Source organism: Palaemon carinicauda, chromosome 13, assembly GCF_036898095.1.
Source record: "Palaemon carinicauda isolate YSFRI2023 chromosome 13, ASM3689809v2, whole genome shotgun sequence".
NCBI classification, from domain to species: domain Eukaryota; kingdom Metazoa; phylum Arthropoda; class Malacostraca; order Decapoda; family Palaemonidae; genus Palaemon; species Palaemon carinicauda.
Window position 1 is genome coordinate 25,902,626 of NC_090737.1, and position 24,988 is coordinate 25,927,613.

At 42.5% G+C, this 24,988-nt stretch overlaps 2 protein-coding genes across 3 annotated transcripts in view; one reads left to right on the plus strand and one right to left on the minus strand.

Moving 5' to 3' along the window:
* The window catches only part of LOC137652232 (sodium- and chloride-dependent GABA transporter 1-like), a 483,785-nt gene that overhangs the window by 140,736 nt on the left and 318,061 nt on the right, over nt 1-24,988 (minus strand). The gene's annotated exons all lie outside the window — the stretch shown is intronic.
* LOC137652234 (vesicle-trafficking protein SEC22a-like) overlaps nt 7,875-24,988 on the plus strand; it is an 81,908-nt gene continuing 64,794 nt past the window's right edge. Inside the window, exons 1-2 of the mRNA XM_068385474.1 lie at nt 7,875-8,093; nt 19,677-19,858. Coding sequence (XP_068241575.1) covers nt 19,677-19,858 — 182 coding nt within the window. The 5' untranslated portion in view covers nt 7,875-8,093. The remainder of the gene's footprint in view (nt 8,094-19,676; nt 19,859-24,988) is intronic.

Genomic DNA, 24,988 nt, shown 5'->3' on the forward strand with positions numbered 1-24,988 from the left:
AAATAGTGTTGCGTTATTTAGGAATTTAGACATAATTAATGGCCATTTCCTGAATTAAAGATCTCTCTCCTTTGCACATGAACTTCACCAAAATAGCACAAGGTCTCTCTCTCTCTCTCTCTCTCTCTCTCTCTCTCTCTCTCTCTCTCTCTATATATATATATATATATATATATATATGTACACACATATACTATAATAAATCACAAAAAGGACACAAAAGTCCTGAAAATTACCGCCCAGTAAGTTTACTCTCAGTCATATATAAAATATTTGCAAAGATCATATTATGTCGAATAGAAAGCTAGAGTTTATCCAACCAGAAGAGCAGGCAGGCTTTAGACGTGGTTACTCTACAACTGAGCATATCAATGTAATTAAACAGCTAATGGAAAAAACAACAGAGTATGACAAACCACTATGTATGGAATTTATAGACTATGGGAAAGATTTTTATTCTGTTAAAACTTCAGCAGTAATGAAAGTCCTTCAGAGACAAGGAGTAAATGAATGGTAGGTTGACCAGGGCACCAGCCACCCGTTGAGATACTACCACTAGAGAGTTATTGGATCCTTTGACTGGCGAGACAGTACTACATTGGATCCCTCTCTCTGGTTGCAGCTCATTTTGTCTTTGCCTACACATACACCGAATAGTCTGGCCTATTCTGTTCACATTCTCCTCTGTCCTCACACACCTGACACCACTAAGATTACCAAACAGTCCTTCACTCAAGGGGTTAACTACTGCAATGCAATTGTTCAGTGGCTATTTTCCTCTTGGTAAAGGTAGAAGAGACTCTTTAGCTATGGTAAACAGCTCTTCTAGGAGGACACTCCAAAATAAATCCATTGTTCTTTAATCTTGGGTAGTGCCATAGCCTCTGTACCATGGTCCTCCACTGTCTTGGGTTAGAGTTCTCTTGCTTGATGGTACACTCGTGTAGGCTATTTCTATGTGGTTTCTCTTCCTCTTATTTTTATGAAGTTTTTATTGTTTATATGATATATCTAATTCAATGTTGTTAATTATCTTAAAACATCTTATTCTAATTGTTATTATATCTCTTGTAGTTTATATATTTCCTTGTTTCCTTTCCTCACTTGGCTATTTTCCTGTTGGAACCCTTAAGGTTTATGGGATCCTGCTTTTCCTACTAGGGTTGTAGCTTAGCTATCAATAATAGTAATAATAATGATAATATTAATGCCAATTTCTCTAAAAAGAAAAATATTTAATCAGATGGTCCTGCCAGTATTAACTTATCCATAACAAGTTTGAGCTATACTTAAGCATTAAATCATAAGCTACAGTAGCTATAACGTAAAGAGCTATGGAAAAAATGCTGATGGGAATAACACTAAGATAATAAAAAGACGACATGGATACGACAGCAAACTAAAGTAGAGGACATTCTAACAATATGTAAGGAAAAGATATGGATATGGGCAGGACATATAATGAGAATGACAGACAATAGATGGACATTAATAACAGAATGGGTCCTAGCAATTGCAATACAAGCTGGGGGAGGAAGAGAAAACGATGGATTGACGAACTAAGAAAGTTGCGGGTGTGGATAGACATAGAAAGACCATAAATAGACGCAAGTGAGATATATCTGAGGGCTTTACTCTGCAATGGAATAGTATATATATATATATATATATATATATACACGTGTAAGTTTTACCTTCCACCGTTCGGACTCCTTGCTTCTCAACAAGAGAAACACCAACAGTGACCTATTAACATTTTTTTTTATTTTCACACTTACTATACGTTAGTCTCTACAAACGTTTGCTAATTAACATGGAATACGCTGTGTGATACTCTATATAACCAAGCATATATGCAATAAACAAATCTTGTTGGTCCTGAGGGCGTAGAACTCCCGTGTGATAGAACCAGGAAAACAACCATTATATAAGATACTCATTCAGCTAACTATTTTTATAGTTAGGCCACGTAGAAGGAATTCTTGGTTTCAACACCGGTTCCGGAAGTCGTTAAGGAAAACTTCCCTAATTCAATAGTGAAAATAGATTCTCATCATCAAAGAGGGGCATTTCCTTTGCCAAGTACAGAAAAGAAGTGGGCACACCAATGGAATTATGGAAGTGATTGATTAATCAGCCACTCGTTGTTTCAAGTTTCTCTTGGATCATACTTACACTGCACATCTTGGAAGTTGGAATCTTCTTCTTCATTCCGACCGTTAAGATGTTTAATATTTTACTAACAACCGGAATAGTGTCATCTGACTGGCGTATAGGTATGATTAAACCTCTGTATAAAAGGAAAGGTTCTATTGATGACCCAGATAACTATCGTGGCATTACACTGTTAAGTTGTGTTGGTAAACTCTTTACAGCTTGTCTAAATGACCGCCTCACTGCCTACTTAGAGGGGTGCTGGTATTTTAGGAATAGAACAGGTAGGATTCAGAGAAGGCTACAGCACACGCGACCATATATTTATTCTTCATTCTCTCATCGATTTATACCTGTTCAAACACAAACGAATTTATTGTGCCTTTGCAGATTACAAAAAAAAAAAAAAAAAAAAGAAAAAAAAAAACGCATTTGATTTGGTGTATGCTAATCTCTTCTGGCATTTATGGTAAGGTCATCACTGTTATATATAATATGTATGAAAATGCTAAATCCTGTGTCAAAGTAGGTAATTCAATTTCAGAATTTTTCCCATGTAATATTGGTGTAAGATAAGAAGAAAACATGTCGCCTCTTCTATTTGCTGTGTACTTAAATTATTTTGAACAATTTGTTAGTAGGAACTACAGAGGACTTGATTTGTGTGCTTCTGAAATACGGAAAAACCTCAGTGATGACGATATTTAGGTGTTCTTAAGAATCTATGTCTTTTTTATGATGATTATACTATTGTTATGACTGAATCAGCTGAAGATTGGCAAATTGCTATAACTGCTGTGTATGAATATTGTGAATCCTGGCACCTAACAGTCAACACCACTAAGACAAATATAGTTATATTTTCCAGAGGCAAAGTCAGATCTCATCCTCCTTTCATGTTTGGTAATGCAGAGCTGGAAGTAGTAGATGATTATGTATATTTAGGTGCAACTTTTAATTTTAATGGTTCATATTGCAAGTCCACAAATAAACAGGTTACACAGGCCCAGAGAGTAATGTATAGACTGCTGAAAAAGGCCAGAAAACTGTGTGGGTGTGTGTAGATTGCCTTACCTTGTGTAAGACACGGGCTCTTGCATTGGCAGCCCGTAAGAGAATGTTATTTGAAATTGGCTAATTTAAATTTGGAAAAGGAGATTTGCAATCTGAACAGGGTTAAAGTAGTTTACGTTAATGCTAGAGGGGTTCAATTAAACAATTAGATAATATATTACTTTACAGGTTAATGGTTTAAACTACGTTAAATTTAGATAGCCGAAGCTAATGATGTAAGTCCAAAAAGTAGTGGTAGTTTCGAGTGAACTGTTTATCCTCATTCAGCAGCCTGGAATTTGGTTCCCAGGGGGGGGGGGGTAATGGTAATATACCAAGCATCCCACGGGCTGGCATTTGCATAGCAAATACCAAGTCAATGCCCGTATAACTGAATGGGGGACAGGTCCCCCTTGCTGCCACTAAGCAATACAGCAGGGGAAAAGGGGAGAGGTTGACTGTCATGGCAACGGAGAAAAGGCCCCAGTAGGGAGACTCCTCTTTAGGTCCACGAAAAGGAAATTTGTTGATAGACAGAGTCTATCGAGTAAGAGACAGAAAACTGTCCTTACCAGAGGATATAAAATGTGAACTCTTTGACCATTTGGTCACCCCAGTTCTTTTATGTGGAAGCGAAATTTGGGGGTTCCAAAAGCTAGACCAGGTTGAAATTTTTCATAGAAAGTATCTAAAAAGTATTCTTCAAATAAAGAAACAGTCAGCAAATTGTATGGCTTACGGAGAACTTGGTCAATTTAGTTTAACAAGCAAAATGGAAAAGAGAATGGTAAACTTTTGGATAAGGATCAGTCAAGATAAACAACATAAGTTATCCCACACCATGTATTTACTGTTAAGAAAGTTGCACGATAGCAATGAGCTCAAGTCGAAATGGATTGTAAAAATTAAAAGTCTCCTAGATAAGTATGGTCTATCTAATATCTGGAACAACACATTTCCTAACCCAATTACTATTAAATTCACATTGGCTGTTCCAGATATTAGATAGACCACAATTGTCTAGAATACTTTAAATTTTTACAATCCATTTTGACTTAAACTCATTGTTATATTTGTGATATAAATAAGCAGAATTTATTATGTGAAATTAATGAAAATAGGTTATACTCTAACTATAAAGTATTTAAGACTGAATTAGTCTTAAGCAAATATTTAACCAAACTGGATTATAATGACTGGAAGTATCTCAGTAGATTTAGCTGTGGTAACCACAGGCTTCCTGTCGCTGATAAGCGATACTTGGCTTCCCAAGGGACAAAAACATGCCCAATGTGTAATACCCAGGAACTGGCCGATGAGTATCATTATACTCTGGTGTGTCATTTTAGTAGCCTCAGAGAATTGTCTATAAAAAGATATTATTACACTAAACCAAATAGTATAAAGTTAAGTCAGTTGTTTAAAGTAGAAAATAAGAGAGAATTGTGCAAGCTAGAAAAGTTTGTAAAGATAATAATGAAACAGTTTTAGTTATATATCATTAGTTTTTTATCTAGTCCATGTGGGCTCATGCCCCCATTATACATGGCTTATATGGGTATACGGATATATGTACAGTATTGTATAGATATGTGAATAGAAGTAGTTGTGCTTCTTTTCACTGCCATCTTGCACTATTATTGTAAGTCAAATTATATTTTTTTTATATTTTGTAATGTACTCTCATACCCTGAGAGGGATCGCTAGAGTTAATAAAATCCTTAAATCCTGATGCGCCCCTCCAATGCCTTCTACCAAAGGGATTTTGGAATATCCCTCTAATTTCTCTACCTCCCGTACAATACTAGCATTCAATAAGGAAATGTGTGCACCTGTGTTAATTAAGTGTACATCTTTTATCTTTACGAACACAATCAGTCTACCACTATTACCATGTTTACAAACACAAAATCTCTTTTGGAATATCCAGATAAACAACATTTTCATATCTTTCGTCTATTGGTTTGGTCACCCCCATCCACATCACTCCTCTCACAATTACTATCATAACACTTCCTCTCAAAAAACCCAATTATAATGAACACCACCCAATCACTAAATGTAACATTTTCACCTTTTGTCACGCTTTCACCACGATATACAACAGTTTTCTCCATTCCGTAATGTAAACACACTACAATCTTATACAACCGACTCACATCTACCAAAATCTCTTGAAAAGGCAATACAACAATCACACACATTGTTTCAATTCCCTACGATACTTGTTAGGGTTCATCAATCCGATTTCTTCTGGTTTCTTACATACTTCTCTAATTACCTTCGCCCTTAATTAATTTACAGCCATGGGGATGATCAAAGATAATTCATCCTTTATCCAGACCATACTATACACCCTCAAACGTCGAACCATCACTTCCTTTACATGATTTTACTAATCATCAGAACTTAGGCAAGAACATAGGGTTCACATTTTATACCGTACTTACATTTCTGTCTTTGGCAACTTTGCCATTAAATTAATTCGTTTCCATGTCTCTTCGTTCATCCCCATAGTATTAAGACAGAAACTTTGCCATAACATTCGTCGTGTTACTCGTCAGTGCATCTTCATACGTCTTGTGCTATGGGACACTTGTCTCTCCAATTACTTCCCAACATACACACTACTTCCATTCTTCATATACAAATCACTTTAAAATTCACGATCTTCCGCTGTTTCCAACACATCATCCCCTTTCAATCTTTCATTTTCCCATCTCACGTTCCCCTTCTTTTTTAGATGCATAAACTCACACTTACTGGGAGGTACAGCAGCAAGTAACATTTTCATCAATACCTTACATTTAGTTATATTTTCATCCCCAAACTTCTTCCTTATCAAAGTTTCCAGTCTATGTCATACATTTCCACTCCACTGTCTCGTTTTTCTCTATTCTCGCCTCTTCAAACTCATTCTTTTTACACCAGCTTTCATTCTTTTCACCTGACCAATCAACCTCTTACAAATTCTTATATCTGATCGCCCACACACATGATTTTCCTATGAAAACTAGCCAGATTCCTTTCCAAAAACTACCAAGTTCTTGCACCTAAAACCTTTTATTCTCTCTCTCTCTCTCTCTCTCTCTCTCTCTCTCTCTCTCTCACACACTACTTTCTGAATACTCATCTACATCCCTCACTTCTCTATACGTGGTGCCTTTTTAATCAAAACACCTTTTTGAAGTTCTTTATACTCACGCCCACTCTCTGACTTAGTCTATTCTATTTCAAAGGGACAAATAAAGGTCTGCACATATTGCAACATGTTCTTATATCCTGACAGACAAAAACACACGAAGCTTTCTGTTGTGTTTCGACATTCAAACAGGTCTACATACGACCAATTATAATTCAAGCAGATCACAAAAACAGGCAAACGGAAGGGAAGACACTAACAACATTGGATTGGATACCCTCGACATCCTGGAAAAGAAACCAAAATTGTGGAAAACTGGCAAATGGGAGACAAAAAAAAAAAAAATGTATTCAAAAGAATCTAATAAAAACTAATAAAAAAATTTCATGTATTCTTTAGAGTGCCACATAAATTTTGGTTCATTGGGATACTAAGTTAGTTGAACACTAAACATTTGTTGGATATTTTTGCAAGCAAGTTGACAGCAAACCCAGTATCAAAATATCACTTTTCACATGAACAAGAGAGCTCTTGTAAGTTTATTGATTTAAGTCTTAGTTTTTTATATTTTCTTCATGGATATAAACGGGAAATAACACAATGACAGATAAGGAACTTGAAATAATTCCTCTGGTTGTGGGAACTCTGATAGAAGTTTAGCCTACAGAGATTTATCAAGTTCAAATTATAGCCTATCATACATGCGTGAATCACTAAACTTGAATTACATATAATCATACTTTGTTGTATTTACTGACTATATTTGTATGTTGAAACTGGATGATGAAATTCAAAATCTCTCTACTTTTGCTCTGGATCGTTTCGTCTCGACTCAGAAGTTGAGTGGACTTGTCCCTCTAACATTATATCTAGGCCTAGGTTAATATTGGCTGTGACTCACTGCTTATCTTAGAAGCTCTCTTAATAAAAGTGTTCTCCTATGGTCCATATATTAGTAATGTGTTTTGCTGTTTGCTAGCTAAAGCAATGAAGTAGAGAGATAGATAGAAAGTTCGAGGTGTGAAGGTGTGTGTGTGGGGAGGGGTGTTACGAAGTCTGTTGTGGTCCTCTGTACACTATCGACTAAAAAAAATCCAAAAAAGTCCAGTTATTATAATTAGCCATTATCATGGAACTACTAACCAAAATCCTTCGGCAATTATTCACTATATTATTATTATTCAAGCTTTTTGTTTAACTACCATTCCCTAGTTGATAAATTCGAAACAGCCATCAAACTACTTTCGATCATTATATTGTCTACAATTCCTTTCAAGTATTTTAGAGAAGCCCAAGTAGGCATAATTTTCAAGTAGTCTAGACAGTCAGAGACGGGAAAATTTTACCAAATAAATATTTGGATTCTTCGTATTTTTTATTACTATTATTATTCGTAGTTATAGCATGCCCCACGTCATAACCCCTGAAAACTAAAATCAATGAACGTTAGGCTCCTTAATAAAACTAACGATTAAACGGTAGTGTCCTTATTGACACAAGTGAATAAACTCGGACTTCCTTAACTAAACCAATGAATAAATCAGGGTTACTTCATTGGGTCATTGTATTTTGAAATGAACGCTTCCTTTCAACCTTAAATGTCATCGAAAGAAACGCCCCTACTGACACGACATCGCCAGATAGTAAACAAACAAGGTTACTGTTTTTGTCAGCTGATCGCTCCCTTTGCTCCATATTAGACCACCACACATACGGCTCCAGTATTTTCCTAATATAAGTTAAGGTAACATTGTCCTGTCATGAGTATTTCTGCAACACAGGTAAAATTAGTATTAAAGTGGAGGGTGAGCAATAGCCTTATAAGTTCTGTGGAACCAAAGATAAGTCAGGCTGTTGGGGTCAGTGTAAGATAGGCGAGTCTGCCGTAGGAAAATGTCAATCTTTCCTGCCTGTCAGTTTGATTGGCATAATAATCAGCTGGGAGACCTGGAAGCTGTCTAGGAAGGAAATAAGACTTAACGCTCTCCCACATTATTTCTTAACTGTGCTTATTTAGAGCTACTAATGTCCTTGGTCAACGAGAAGTCCCCTTATCTCTGTAATTGAATTTATGACATGTAAAATCATAGAATAGTACAATAAACAATTTGTAAAAAATAAGGCCTTTACATAGTGTATTTCATTGCTTTGAATGCTTTTAATAATGATTTGTGTTGCAAATACCTATTTTTTTTAGTATAATGGGTTGATTACCATAACTGGAAGGCTATGGGTTTGCGCTAGGTATTTTTATCAATAATGTTTGAAACGTCTAAAAATACACCATTTACTAGTCTTATTGGTATTATTTTACTGTATTACAGGGCAACGTAACCTAGGAAAAACTTCTTTTTTGTTTATGCTGTTCATTATAAGTAAAAACTTGTCATTGTAATAAAAAAAGCTACAGCAATCCAAACCCAGTAACAATAATGAAATATGATCAAAATATCGAAGCTTTGGTTTTCCAGGTCTTCAGGACGTATAGAGAATGTGATTTTTCCCAACCTATATTCTATGGAGACGTTCGTATCTGTGTTCATTGTACTACAAAAATCTCCATCCTTGATTGAGCGTATTTACCTGTATGTTGGTACACTAAATTATGCTAATAGTATTTGATTATATAATGGTGTTAGCTCCACCGTAGTTCATTTCACTTGGGATTTTACATTACCTCGTTTCTATGTTAAGGCAAGCGGAACATGTTTTTGCTACGCGCGTTCGCTCTTGGGGCTAGATATTTTGGTGTTATTTTAATTATCTAATTCATCACTTGGTTCATTGGTCTTTGCCTTGCAGTAACTTGTTGCTCTCGCAATTAAATATTATCTTATTGCTCTGATGTTTTGGCAAGCAGAACATGTTTTGCTTCGCTGGTTAGCCTAGTGAGCTATTATTTCGGTGATATTCGAATTGTGATTTTTAATTAATTTTGAACAGATATATGGTCCAGATTTAATCTTGCCGACATAAGATAAAACAGAACAACAAAATAAATCACTTCTACCCTGATACTTTAAAATATTGTATAATTGACTGAATAAAACCATTGATATACAAACTTAAGAAAGTGGTGAATACACACTTAAAAAAGGATTGAATTGTAGCTTTGTGCTCCAGCTTCTGTTCTAACATTGGACTTAGCATCTATTTTCCATTATCAGACTAAATGTACCACGCTTTTCTACCGTAACCTATCATTGTTAACATGATAGATGAAATAAGAACTTTAATTACATTGTATATTCCAATATTGAAATCAAATAACTAAGCGGTGTAGAATATAAAACGTTTAGTCCTTTATTCTGTTTGAACAAATAACTTACGAGTGAAGCACCACATATAAGTTTTTTTCAGAAGTGTTTGGCGGGAGGAGATTTCCGTACCAGGTGCTTAGGTGATGATAAGAGCAAAATGGGAATTTTTTTTTATTGAAATCTGTAACTTCATTAATACTGTAGTAGTTTCCAACAGTACTTTAGTACTGCACAGTATACAGTATGAGATTCAAAATAGTATACTATACTGTATTTGCAGATATCTATTCAATTATGGAAGTCTCAATATCCTAACTAATATTGTATTATTCTACAATAAAACCAATCGTAAATCAGGCTTTGGTTTAAGTATTGGCGTGATTGATTGTCACACCTTGTCCGAGCCTAACCTGATGTAAACTGTTGTGTCCTTACGTACTGGGACCTGTGACCTCTGCTTACCTTAACTTGTACAAACATTATGAGAAGCCATGAAGTCATTATCTTCCGGCACCAAAATTTATCGTTTTTCAAACATGAGACGTGATCTTGCAATCTTAATTATCATTTGTTAAGAATTCTGTAAATACATTTAGAAATTTTCTAAATGAACTTGTAAACACTGACACTATAGAAGTGAAAACTATTGCAGGCGGAATTATCTTCTTCTCAATGAATTATGTGGAACTGTTTCAAAGTAACGGTGGTGAACATCTAATTGAAATAGAGACCGATGTCACAATATTGCTATGGTTAGCTAATTTGGAAATACTCTACATTGAAAATTTAGGCAAAATATAAGAAATTGCAGCACCTTATGTTACTGAGGTTGCATACTGATGCCGAGTTCCATTGATAATGGGGTACTATCTAAGGAAAGGAATTCTTTACTCTAATGGTAGGTTTCCAAGAAAAGATAGATAGAAGAGAATATTGTTCCGGTACAAATGTAAATCTTTGTCCTTTACATAGGAGATAACAGTGAAGCTGGAGAAAATGGCAGTTAAAACTTTATAACAAGGTGTAAATAGTCACTTTGGTAGCAACTGTCAGTAGAGACAGGCATTCTTCCATTGGTTGGAGACTTTGGCAGGTTTTCAAGTTTATTCAAGCATTTTTCTTTGGTAATCTTGGATTTTGTTCCTGGTATGACTATAGCGTCTTGAGACGTTGTTTTTGAGTTTGAGATATGCTTAAGGATAACATGTTTCCCACAACTCAATCAGTTGGCCAAAGGTGAATGCAGGATTCTCACCTTTGTCACCTAGTTAGAATTCCTTGAAGTCGAAGGAACAAGCTCCTTTCTGAAGGAATTCTGTTTCCTTCTTTGTCTACACACACCAGCAACAGGTCTCCTACCAAGTGGTGTTGAATCAATTTTCTTAAATTTGCTTATTGGAAACCAATTGCTTTACATTGCTGATAGCCCGACTTAGTTTGCAATCATTTCGCTTTTAGCGACGTCAGAGTGCAAGATTGCGAGTCAATCTCTCCTCTTCATCATCCAGAAGAACACAGACAAGCTTCTACCAGATGTCGACTCGTGCCTCATCCACATGCTTCTCAACTAGGGGTTTTTCATCCAGACGCACCTCACCCATGTCTTACCCAGACTCATCTTAACCAGACGGGCCTCACCTTGAAGGGCTGCACAGACGTGCGTCATCCAGATGCACTTCATCAAGATGTGCCTCAGTCAGACACACCTCCTCCTGGCGCACCTTACCCAGATGTGCAGCATCTAAAAGCATGGCGTAGCACAAATCGCGGAGATGAAGAAGTCTCACTCCTTAGGGAGATAGAGATCTTCTAACACCTCTGTTGACCCTGCTACTCGGGAGAGGAGAGGAATCTCGGGTAAAGGAAGGTTTTCCTAGTGTGGGTCTCCTCCCAATGGAGATAGATAACCTGGGGTCAGAAACTTCAACCTTCCTCAGAGTTCTCTCATTCATCAAGGAGTTGAACGAACTTGAAGAAATAGCCACGGAGCCGCTCAAGGACAGCATGACTGTGATTGGTCGTTGCTTCAATGCCCTTGAAGCCTCCAGGCCTCTGCTTGAGCTTCCATGGTCAAGTTTTGTGTGAGATGCACTTGTTTGGGTAAACTCTTGGGTCACCGACCTAAGAATTCACTTCGATCGAGTATATCCACTACGATCCTGCCTCCAGCCCTCTTTCGACAACGAAAGTTTTATGTCCTGGATGAGGCCGCTCTAACCCTCTCTTCCAATAGATCTTGCAGTGACTGCTCTGACAACAGGCACAACAGTAGACTGACTGAAGTACGAGGGCACTTCCTTGTTGGCTGCCAAATCCACAGCCACAGAATCGGCAGCATTGTCGAATCTGCAGGTCACCGGCTGGATCGACACTGGTCGGGAGCCTTGGTGTTTTTCTCTACATCCATGGATTTGTTGGGTCCCGCAATGAAGGAGAAATTCACTGACCTCATACTCTCAGGGGCCAAGGCAGTGACAAAGGCAGTGACTTTCTTAGTTCATCAGTGGCCAATCAGTAGAGAAATGCAGAAGCTTATGTTTCTCCAGCCAAGTGGGACAGGAAGCAGCACTCTCACTAAGGAATGCACCAATCCTGGACATCTTGACCCTCTATCCGGTGGAAGAGATTGAGAAGACCGTTGAGAAGTGGAGGAAAGAGAGTCATGACTCCCTCATCCACAGGGCAGTTACCTTTAAAGGCTGTAACTCCTCAAGATCAACTGCACAAAAAGTTGCTGCCTCCCGACCCAGCAAATGTAGCCTCAAAGAAGACAATGACAAAGCCCAGATCAAGACCTATGGTTCCATGACCCTCTACTTCGAGAAAGGCTGGAGGTCAGGCTCCCTGTTTTGCGCCTAACTAGGCAACACCTGGTAGGGAAGCAGAGGATGTTGAAATCATCAAGCCCCTACTCCAGCTGCTGCCACATTGCCATTGGGCAATGTGGCAGCAATACAGCTCGGAGTGTTGGGTGGTAAAAGCTCTCATGGTTGGATGATGCCTCCTGTTCATCAATCCTCCCAGATTACATTCCAGTCACTCCTCTGGAATCGCCGCAAGCTCTCATCCTCGAAAACAAAGTGAAGGCAATGATGGAGAAAGAGACTAGAAATTCTTGTATGCACAATTTTTTTTTTCTTATGCCCATTTCTCTGAGGTTTAAACAAAAGGGGAAGTAATATCAGGTGAGAATAGATCTTTCATGATGTGGGAATATCTCACCATCTCTCCCCTTTCAACTCATTTTATGTTCTTTGAATGTACGGTATGCTGTTTAGCATATTGATGTTTGTTTGTATCGATTAAATAATTTTGAAAGAATTGGTATTTGCTATTTTTGGTAGCCACTTCAATACTAGACTTACGATTGTGTTCATTTTTAAGTCACTGACTTCAATTTTAATTTAATATTTTTATTTTTTCAATATTAATCTTACCCGATGATCATGTAGCTGCAACTCTGTTGCCCGACAGAAAAAACCTACGGTCGGGATACGCCAGCGATCGCTATACAGGTGGGGGTGTACAACAACAGCGCCATCTGTCGATTAGGTACTCAGGTACTTCTTGTCAACAAGAACCAATTTTTCCTCTGTCGTGCCACCGGCAAGACCTACTTGATACGCTGTTGTTTCTGGAGTTGATTTCACGCTTTTTGGTGATGTATTCTCTCTAGATATTAGCTTTCGCTGTACAGGAGTTATTATCATTACCTTATCAAGCTTTTTTGATTAGTTTTGGATTATTTGTTGACGACTTTGATAGATTTTGGATTCCCCCCTTGGCTAATTCAAGATGTCTGACCATACTCAAGTCCCCAAGTACAGGCAGTGTAGCGCTAGGGACTGTTCTAGGCGTCTTCCGAAGGCCTCTATAGATCCTCACACCGTTTGTTCCAATTGTAGGGGTAAATCCTGTCAATTGGAAGATCGATGTGAGGAATGCGCTGGGCTTTCGGAATTCGATTTTAATGAATTCCTTAAAAATGCACGTAGGCTAGAGAAGGATAGGATCAGGAGGAGTTTGTCTCGCTCTTTTGATTTTTCCTCTCCCCATGCCCCTCAACCTATTCCTTCCCCTGTAGTGGTGACTCCCGACCCTTCTACTAGTGCTCAACCCTCGATGGCGGACATGATGCGTGCCATTCAGGCTCTTGGTGACAGAGTGGAGTCATTAGCTAATGACCGCAATCAACTCTTGGCCGATGTCAAAGAGTTGAAAGAGAAAAGTGCAGTGGGAAGTGTAGTGAGTGCAAGTGCGGTGAAAAGTGTCAGTGTCAGTCAGTGTTACGCATGAGGGTGCATCTGTTCGTGCCAGTCGTCCTCCCAGTCCGGGACCTCTTGCAAGCTCCCAAGCCCAGGGGAGAAGCAATGTCGAAGGACCAAAGGGTTCGACAGGCCTTGATCAGCGTACAGATGTACCCTCAGTGGTTGCGGACGTATCTTGTAGAGATCGTCCCATCCACAAACAGACGAGTGAGCCCATTCATTCCTCGTCTGTGGAAGAAGTTTCTAGGCAGAAACGTTGGACCAAGGTCTCACGACCTCTCAAGCGCAAGGTCCCTTCCGAGCGAGTCCAACAGCCCAGGTGTAGCCACTGGGTCAGTTCGGACTCGCCGCAGTCTTCCGAAGACTGCACACCTCCCAAGAGAGGTAGAGTGGTTCCGCAGCAGGCAATCACTCCGTCTGTTGCCGCACCAACCACTGTAGACCCTAAGTGGTCTATGCTGCAGTCTATGCAGTCTCAGCTTGCTTCCTTCATGCAGGAGTATCGTGCTGAGAAGGTTGACACTGCACCTGTTAACCTACAACCTGCCACGGTTGTGCGCTCAGCAGATACTGCGGCTGCCTGCTCCCACACTCCGACTGTGAGAGCTCCACCACCGATGCGCAGTCGACCCTGCTAGACGCATGTTGACGTTAGCCGACGTGCGGCACCCTCCGTTGACATGCGTGAGCTACCGCATCAGCAGTGGGAAGGTGCTGTCAAGCTGCCGTGTTTTGACGCAATGCGGCAGTCTCCGCAACCCACGGCAGTCCCCACCACGCACCATCACTCCGCTTTTGTTGTTGCCAGCTCTCAGACTGACCAGCAGCGGCATGATGTTGGATCCAGTGCAGCTACATGCACCCGTGCTGCCGGATTCAGCCGTTCAGCTTTCTTCTCCTCCTTTGCCGCTTCCTCCTCAGCATTCGGATGAAGGAGTCTCTGATGACGACGAAGCTGCGCATTTGGACGATCCGCACTCCGACATTGAAGAACCCAAGACTACGCCTCCCTCCTTAGACTTTAGGAAAGTCCTTGCCCTGTTTAAGGAGTTGTATCCGGACCAGTTTGTGTCTGCAACCCCGCGCTCACCTCCCTCTGAGTTCGCTTTAGGCATGCAGTCAGCAGCTCCTGCCTTTACGAAACTCGTACTCGCGCGCTCATCCAAGAGAGCTTTAAGGGTACTGGGAGAGTGGTTGCAGTCCAAGAAGCAACTTGGGAAGACATCCTTCATCTTTCCACCGACCAAGCTTGCTTCCAAATCTAGCGTCTGGTATGCCACGGGAGAAGATTCCGGCTTGGGAGTTCCTGCCTCTGCCCATGGGGACTTCTCAAGTCTGGTAGACTCTCCCCGCAGGCTGGCTATGAGACGCTCCAAGATTTGCTGGACCTTTTCGGACATGGACCATCTTTTGAAGGGAGTTTTTCGTGCTTTTGAGATCTTCAACTTCCTGGACTGGTGTTTGGGAGCGTTAAGCAGAAAGACCTCCCCTTCGGATAAGGACTCTGCCATGCTCATCATGTCATGCATGGATAAAGCCATTCGGGATGGGTCTGGCGAGCTTGCGGCTTCGTACGTGTCTGGAGTTCTTAAGAAGCGAGATCACCTTTGCTCCTTCTTGTCTGCGGGGATCACTCCATGTCAGAAGTCGGAGTTGATGTTTGCTCCGCTTTCCAAGTGTCTCTTTCCGGAAGAGCTGATCAAGGGGATAGCCGCCTCGTTGATCCAGAAGGATACCCATGACCTGGTGGCTTCATCCGCACGTAAAGTCACAGCTTTACCTTCCGTGCCTAGACCTAGGATGGACACACCAGCATCTAGGTTCATTCCGCCCTTTCGTGGCAGAACCTCCAGCAGAGGAGGTACCCGTGCCGACAGTCAACGTGGCAAAAAGAAGAAGGGTTCCAAGTCCTCAAAAGGCAGAGTCTGACTGCCAACCTCTCCAGACAGCAGTGGGAGCCAGGCTCAAGAACTACTGGCGGGCCTGGGAGAACAGGGGTGCAGACGCACAGTCTGTGAAGTTGCTAAGAGAGGGGTACAGGATTCCATTCTTGCGCAAGCCTCCTCTAGCAACTACTCCCATCGACCTCTCTCCCAGGTACAAAGAGGAGGACAAGAGGCTAGCTTTACAGCAAGAGGTGTCTCTCTTGCTACAAAAGGGAGCGGTAGTCATAGTCCGGGACCATCAATCCCCGGGCTTCTACAACCGTCTCTTCTTAGTAGCGAAGAAGACAGGAGGGTGGAGACCGGTGCTGGACGTCAGTGCTCTCAATGCTTTTGTCACCAAGCAGACGTTCACCATGGAGACGACGAAGTCGGTGCTAGCATCGGTCAGGAAGGAAGACTGGATGGTCTCGTTGGACCTAAAGGACGCGTACTTTCACGTCCCCGTCCATCCAGACTCCCAACCTTTCCTAAGGTTCGTCTTTGGAAAGGTCGTTTACCAGTTCCAAGCCCTGTGCTTTATCCTAAGCACGGCACCTCTAGTGTTTACCAAACTGATGAGGAATATTGCCAAATTCCTGCATTTGGCAGACATCAGAGCCTCCCTCTATTTGGACGACTGGCTTTTAAGAGCTCCGTCAAGTCGTCGCTGTCTGGAGAATCTCAAATGGACTATGGATCTGACCAAGGAATTGGGTCTCCTGGTCAATATAGAAAAGTCCCAACTCGTCCCATCCCAAACTATAGTCTATCTAGGTATGGAGATTCAGAGTCGAGCTTTTCGGGCTTTTCCGTCGGCCCCCAGAATCAGTCAAGCCCAAGAATGCATCCAGAGCATGCTGAAAAGGAACCGATGTTCAGTCAGACAGTGGATGAGTCTAACAGGGACGCTTTCATCGCTGGCCCAGTTCATCGCGTTAGGGAGACTCCACCTCCGACCCCTTCAGTATCATCTAGCTGCTCACTGGAGAAAGGACATGACGCTAGAAGCGGTCTCAGTTCCTATATCCGAAGAGATGAAGTCTGCACTGACTTGGTGGAAGAACAGCATTCTTCTCAAGGAAGGTCTATCACTGGCTGTTCAGACCCCCGACCACCTTCTCTTCTCGGACGCATCGGACACGGGCTGGGGTGCGACACTGGACGGACGGGAATGCTCGGGCACGTGGAATCCGGATCAAAGAGCACTTCACATCAACTGCGAGGAGCTTCTGGCAGTTCATCTGGCCTTGAGAAGCTTCAAGTCCCTCCTTCTAGGCAAGGTGGTGGAGGTGAACTCCGACAACACTACAGCCTTGGCGTACATCTCCAAGCAAGGAGGGACTCATTCGAGGAAGTTGTTCGAGATCGCAAGGGACCTCCTCACCTGGTCAAGAGATCGAAAGATATCGCTTGTAACGAGGTTCAATCAAGGCGACATGAATGTCATGGCAGACCGCCTCAGCCGGAAGGGTCAGGTCATCCCCACAGAGTGGACCCTTCACAAGAATGTTTGCAGCAGACTATGGGCCCTGTGGGGTCAGCCCACCATAGATCTGTTCGCTACCTCGATGACCAAGAGGCTCCCAAATTATTGCTCACCGATTCCGGACCCAGCAGCAGTTCACGTAGATGCCTTTCTTCTGGATTGGTCCCATCTAGACCTGTATGCGTTCCCCCCGTTCAAGATTGTCAACAAGGTACTGCAGAAGTTCGCCTCTCACGAAGGGACACGGTTGACGTTGGTTGCTCCCCTTTGGCCCGCGAGAGAATGGTTCACCGAGGTACTGCAATGGCTAGTAGACATTCCCAGGACTCTTCCTCTAAGAGTGGACCTTCTGCGTCAGCCGCACGTAAAGAAGGTACACCCAAGCCTCCACGCTCTTCGTCTGACTGCCTTCAGACTATCGAAAGACTCTCAAGAGCTAGAGGTTTTTCGAAGGAGGCAGCCAGAGCGATTGCCAGAGCAAGGAGGACATCCACTCTCAAGGTCTACCAGTCAAAATGGGAAGTCTTCCGAAGCTGGTGCAAGGCGAATTCAGTTTCCTCAACCAGTACCTCTGTAACGCAGATAGCTGACTTCCTTTTACACCTAAGGAATGTAAGATCCCTATCAGCTCCTACGATCAAAGGTTACAGAAGCATGTTGGCAGCAGTCTTCCGCCACAGAGGCTTAGATCTTTCCACCAACAAAGATCTACAGGACCTCCTCAAGTCTTTTGAGACCTCAAAGGAGCGTCGGTTAGCCACACCAGGTTGGAACTTAGACTTGGTTTTAAGGTTCCTGATGTCAGCAAGGTTCGAACCGCTTCAGTCAGCCTCTTTTAAAGATCTCACTTTGAAGACTCTTTTCCTCGTTTGCTTAGCAACAGCTAAAAGAGTCAGTGAGATACACGCCTTCAGCAGGAACATAGGTTTTACATCTGAAACGGCTACATGTTCCTTACAGCTTGGTTTTTTAGCTAAAAACGAGCTCCCTTCTCGTCCTTGGCCCAAATCGTTCGAGATTCCAAGCCTGTCCAATTTGGTTGGAAACGAACAAGAGAGAGTACTATGCCCAGTAAGAGCTCTTAAGTACTATTTAAGACGTACAAAGCCATTACGAGGACAATCAGAAGCTTTATGGTGTTCTATTAAGAAACCTTCTTTACCGATGTCGAAGAACGCAGTTTCTTATTACATCAGGCTTTTGATTAGGGAAGCCCATTCTCATCTGAATGAGGAAGACCATGCTTTGCTGAAGGTAAGGACACATGAAGTTAGAGCTGTCGCTACTTCAGTGGCCTTCAAACAGAACCGTTCTCTGCAGAGTGTAATGGATGCAACCTATTGGGGAAGCAAGTCAGTGTTCGCATCATTTTACCTTAAAGATGTCCAGTCTCTTTACGAGAACTGCTACACTCTGGGACCATTCGTAGCAGCGAGTGCAGTAGTAGGTGAGGGCTCAACCACTACATTCCCATAATCCCATAACCTTTTTTAATCTTTCTCTTGAAATGCTTTTTATTGTTGTTTTTGGGTTGTACGGAAGGCTAAGAAGCCTTTCGCATCCTGGTTGATTTGGCGGGTGGTCAAATTCTTTCTTGAGAAGCGCCTAGATTAGAGGTTGTGATGAGGTCCTTTAGTATGGGTTGCAGCCCTTCATACTTCAGCACCTAGGAGTCGCTCAGCATCCTAAGAGGATCGCAAGGCTCAGTAAGGAAGACGTACTTAAAAAGGCAGAGTAATGGTTCAAGTCGACTTCCTTACCAGGTACTTATTTATTTTATGTTTGTTATTTTGAATAACTGCTAAAATGAAATACGGGATACTTAGCTTCTAATGTTAACATGTATGCTGGTCTCCACCCACCCCCCTGGGTGTGAATCAGCTACATGATCATCGGGTAAGATTAATATTGAAAAATGTTATTTTCCTTAGTAAAATAAATTTTTGAATATACTTACCCGATGATCATGAATTTAAGGACCCTCCCTTCCTCCCCATAGAGACCCAGTGGACCGAGGAGAAAATTGGTTCTTGTTGACAAGAAGTACCTGAGTACCTACTCGACAGATGGCGCTGTTGTTGTACACCCCCACCTGTATAGTGATCGCTGGCGTATCCCGACCGTAGGTTTTTTCTGTCGGGCAACAGAGTTGCAGCTACATGATCATCGGGTAAGTATATTCAAAAATTTATTTTACTAAGGAAAATAACATTTCTTTTAGCCCTTTAAAGGTTTTTATATTTTTTATTTAATTTTCAGTCTGACAGATGATCATATTATGAAGGAAGGTGGTTTTTACTTTTCATGCAGTGCATTTGATAATGCATTCACCAGCTTTGGATAAGTTTTTTGTAGAAGGCTAATGTTTAACACTTTTTCATTTCACAGATGATTATATATGCCACTTTAATTAGATCAGCAGATGGAACTCCATTATCAGCAACGACAGATTTTGCCAGTGATGCAGATCAGAGAGTAAGAGAAGGAAAACGGTGTATCAAGTTAATAAGCAAACATCTACACGAGTTCGGAAAACGTGTTTGTCTTCAGTGTGATGACCTTTCAATACAGTATGTATTATATGTGGAGTTGCTTTAACATAACTTATATTCTCTTTAGTCATATTGATGCACAGAAATGTTTTTGCTGGGCTACCTTTTAGAAATAATGTAATGTAATGTAATGTAATTTAAGCTAGGCTCATAGTTTAATAGTCGTACTGTTAGCTATGGGAAATCATGAATACTGTACTATACTACTCTATGTGGTGTTGATTATTTCATCAGAGCTAGGCCCCTGAAAATTTTGGTAGGTCGAGTAGGTATTAATCCCTACACAGATACAAACCCTCGTCCTTTAGTAGAGTATGTTTTCAGCATAGCTGGATCTGAACTGTTAAGATTTATAAGTAGTTGTCAGTAGTTACTGACCGGTGGAGAGGAAGCCTCGCCTCCTGCCAGCACACTGAGTACCCACTTTGTTTTCACCCTGTCTGATAGAACAGACGTACTTCCGACACCCTCAACTGGCTGTTTTATTTTCTTCTGTGTCTGTTGTAGTTCTAGGCCTGCTGATTGCTGCTCAATTTCCATAACTCCCATATTATCTAAAGTTTTTGAATGTCTTTTGGCAAAAATTCTAAATAGGTATGCTGAAGGTAATCTGTTCCCTAGTTTGCAATTTGGCTTTTGCAAATATCTTGGAGCATGTGATGGTCTTACAATCTCCAATGCTGTACATAGAAATCTTGATTGTAGTCGTAAAGTTCAGATGATTGGCTTTGATTGTAGTAAGGAAGTTCAGATGACCGACTTTGATGTTAGTGCGGCCTATGACTGTGTTAATCACGAGGCCCTTGATTCTCAAACAGTTGGGAGAAAGTGAATCTTTTCTTAACATCATTATTGAATTTCTAAATAATAGATTGCAAAGAGTAGTTGTTGATGGATACCATAAGGAGTAAAGGTATGTGAGATCTGGTACTGTATTGCTTAGGGTAGTGTTCTTGGTCCATTACATTTCATATTACTGTATATACACATATGTGGTTTGACCAAGAAAACAAGCTCGTTGTATATGCAGATAATGGTGCTAGTCCTTGCCTTAATTTAGGTTAAGGACAGCAGCTTCTCAACATCCACATCTTTGTATTGATAATGTTTATTCAACTATGTACGAACCCTTTAAAATATTGCAAATTTACTTTTGAGAAACACATTTGTTCTGTTTCTTCTTCACTTGCACAAAATATAGGCTTATTGAGAAAGTCTTTCAAGATTTTTGGTGATCAATCTATTCTGAAGAAATGTTTTAACTCTTTCATTCGGCTTTGTTTTGAGTACAGTACTGTATTGTTTTCTTGTCAGGTCTTCAGCTGCGGAATCTCATCTTGATTTGTTGCACAAAAACTTGTGGTCTATAAAATTCTTTATTCCTGATCTGGATATCAATCTCTGCCATATTTTTTAGCTAGTTCTTTGTGTATGTTGCAAGAGATTTTTCATAATTCTTACCATCCTATGCCCTCAGATCTTCCCAGACTGTATCACCCTGTACGTAATACTAGGTATGCAGTTAATTATGACAATCTTGCCTTCTTCATCATGATATTTAATACTATACAATATTTTAGAAGTTTTATTCCATCTGTGACCGGATTGTGTAAAGATCTTCCTTATTATTATCATCACTAGCTAAGCTACAACCCTATTTGGAAAAGCAGGATGCTATAAGCCCAAGGGCTCCAACAGGGAAAATAGCCAAGTTAGGAAAGAAATAGAACAGAATAGTGTGCCTGAGCATACCCTCAAGCAAGAGGTTTCTAACCCATGATAGTGGAACATCATAGTACAGACACTATGGCACTACCCAAGGTTAGAGAACAAAGGTTTGATTTTTAAGTGACCATCTCTTAGAAGAGATGTTTACCTTTGCTAAAGAGTCTCTTTTATAATGCAATGCTAAGTGGAAAGTAGCTGCTGAATAATCGTAGTGTAGTAGTTACAGGAACCCCTTGAGTAAAGAATAATAATAATAATAATAATAATAATAATAATAATAATAATAATAATAATAATAATAACGAACAATCACATACTGTGTGTTGCAGTGGTACTGTGTCTAACAAGGTTATATTGTATTTTCTTTTGGGTGTTTAGCCTTAGAATCTTCCACCCTATATTTGGACTGTTCTAAAAGTTAGTTGTTCCGTAACCGAAATACAAACCACGCTATTTACATTGGGTTTTACCATTTAGCGCAGCTGAAATGGCGAGCCATTAGAATTTAACGAGGGTGTATTACCCCCGCGCTAGTTAGCGGGGGGGGGGGGGGTGGTAGCTAGCTACCCCTCCCCCCCTCACACACAGATGAATGCTCACTTTCACTTTTGGCTCGGACTGTGACAGACGTCTCTGTCTTGGTCCTCTCTTAGCAGCCATTGTTTGTTTTGTCTTTACTTAATCGCTTACTTTTCTTTTACTCAATATATATGTAAACATGTTTTCATGTTTGTATATATATTTGAGTATAGAAATCAGTAAGTTTCCATTTCAGAATTGTGTGTGTAGTGTACGATATCTACGTGGAGTCCTCGGCAGTTAGGCCACCACGGCGTAATTTTATGGGTGGCTCTCTCTCTCTCTCTCTTGAGGTCGTTCACCCTTTTACTACATGTTACTACGCCCTTGTAGCTTCCTTTCCGTGTAGGGGGGGTTGCTACGCGTACGTTTGTCTCAATTAGTTTATGAATCTAATTGTGGTTGTTAATTTTTCAGTCTGTAGAACGATTCCTTTCGAGGTTTTCGTTCTTTCTTTAGTGTTCATTCATTTTTAAATTACATAATTACATAGTTTCATAATTATAATTGTTATAATTCTGATTTGGTTACAGCTCTCCTTCCGTGAGTGTAAGTGGTTATGAGGGCACGTGCCTGTTGTGTAATTCTTGTTTCCTTTCCCTCGGGATTCCTCTTCGGAGCCTTCCCGGGGGAATGAATGTGTACTAATGATTTTTGTTTTATTTTTTTACAGTTACCGATCTAGTTCGTTTCTGTAATATGGCAACGGTGTGAGCTGTCTTGTTGAGGCCTGGGAATTCGGCTGTTGCTGCCTCCCCCCCTTGTATTTTCGTCAGGGGCGTGTCTCCTACTGGAAGTACTCCCGTGACGACGGACAGCTCTCCAGTTCATTTTAGAACTCTCAGGAGGCTTGCCTCCTTGGGCGGGTAACTTTCCTTCCGAAGGAAGTTTTTCCTGTCCAGGCTTGAGTTTTTTTCCCCTTTTGGGGGGTTCTTCTCTTGCCTTTTTTTCGTGCGACTATGCTCTTGGTGCTGAGCGGTCACACCTGCAGTTTCGCTCAAGGGCTGGGCAACTGCAGAAGCCCCTCTTCGGAGGATTGCTCCTTTTAGGTCACTGGCTGACCAGTCTCTTCTACGAAGTGTTTCTCTTTCGTTCGCGAGAGAGTACACTCATAGAGACTCCTCTTCGGAGGATTCTTCTGCTGCTGTTGCTGTTGGCCTCCTTCACCGTAAGGCCCACCGTCCGCCTCGTCGTAAGGGCCTCTCATCTCCCTTTAAGGGTGCTAAGAGGCGCCTTTTTGAATCTCCGCTTGCAGCCTACAACTCCTTCTTCTTGATGGACAGCAGTCTGATCTCGTCTTCCGACGGGCAACGGTCTTCCCGACGGACAACGGTCTTCCAACGGACATCAGTCTCCCTGCGGACAGGCAACGGTCTTCCGATGGACATCTGTCTCCCGACGGACAACGTTCCCTTCGGGGCAAAGGGTTGCCTTCCACGGGGGTTCTTCCCTTGCGTGTCAGGGTTCCCCTGCACGCCCTTCTGCTGTGTTCTCTCCTGCTCCTGCTCAGTGTTAGCGCACAGAGACACCTGCTCATCAGCGCTTCCTGATCGCTAGCGCTCTCCTGTCGTCAGCGCTCTCATGATGATCATCCCTGCTGTTCCTGTTGGTTCCTGTTACGCGCCCTATGCGCCCACGTTCACCCTCGCGATCTAGAACTTCGGTTCAGGTCTGGGTCAAGGCCTCTTCTTCTATGCGCAGGCTTCCACGCGTTGCCTTCTGCTTGTCAGCGATCATCAGCTCGCCAGCGATCACCAGCTCGCCAGCGATCACCTGCTCGCCAGCGTTCACCTGCTCGCCAGCGTTCACCTGCTCGCCAGCGCGCACAGGCGATTTTAGTATCGCCTATTCAACAGCGTTCTACACGTCAGCGATCACCTGTCTCTCGGCGATCTCCTGATCGGCCGTGTGTGTTACAGCCGGCGCACCAACGTTCTCCAACGCTTCTGAAGGAACATGGTTTGCCAGCTACTAGCTCGCCATCGCCCACCTGCGCATGCTGCTCGCCATCGCGCGATCGCCCACCTGCGCATGCTGCTCGCCATCGCGCGATCGCCCACCTGCCTATGCTGCTCGCCATCGCGCGATCGCCCACCTGCCTATGCTGCTTGCCATCGCGCGATCGCCCACCTGCGGATGCTGATCGCCATCGCGCGATCGCCCACCTGCGGATGCTGATCGCTATCGCGCGATCGCCCACCTGCGCATGCTGCTCGCCATCGCGCGATCGCCCTCCTCCGCATGCTGCTCGCCATCGCGCGATCGCTCACCTGCGCATGCTGCTCGCCATCGCGCGATCGCTCACCTGCGCATGCTGCTCGGCATCGCTCGCCAACGCATCGACATGCTACAACATGCCATCGCTAACCTGCGCGTTAGCGCTCACCAGCTCACCACCGATTGCCTGTTTATCCATATCGCCAGCGGTCTTCCTCGCCCACGCAGCCGCGCGTTTCCTCGCCATCGCGCTAACGCTTGCGTTCGCCGCCTCGGACTCGCGCTCATTCACCTGCCCACCCTCGCGACCGTTCGCTTGCACGCCCGCGTGACCGTTCGCCTGCGCGACCGTTCGCCTGCGCGCCCCGCGCGACCGCTCGCCTGCGCGCCCACGTGACCGCTTGCTTGCGCGCCCGCGCGATCATTCGCCTGCGCGCCCACACGCATGCTCTCCAATGTTCACCCGCGCGAACCTACGGTGTTCCGCCGCGCGGACGGACGGTGTTCCGCCGCGCGGACGGACGGTGTTCCGCCGCGCGGACGGACGGTGTTCCGCCGCGCGGACGGACGGTGTTCCGCCGCGCGGACGGACGGTGTTCCGCCGCGCGGACGGACGGTGTTCCG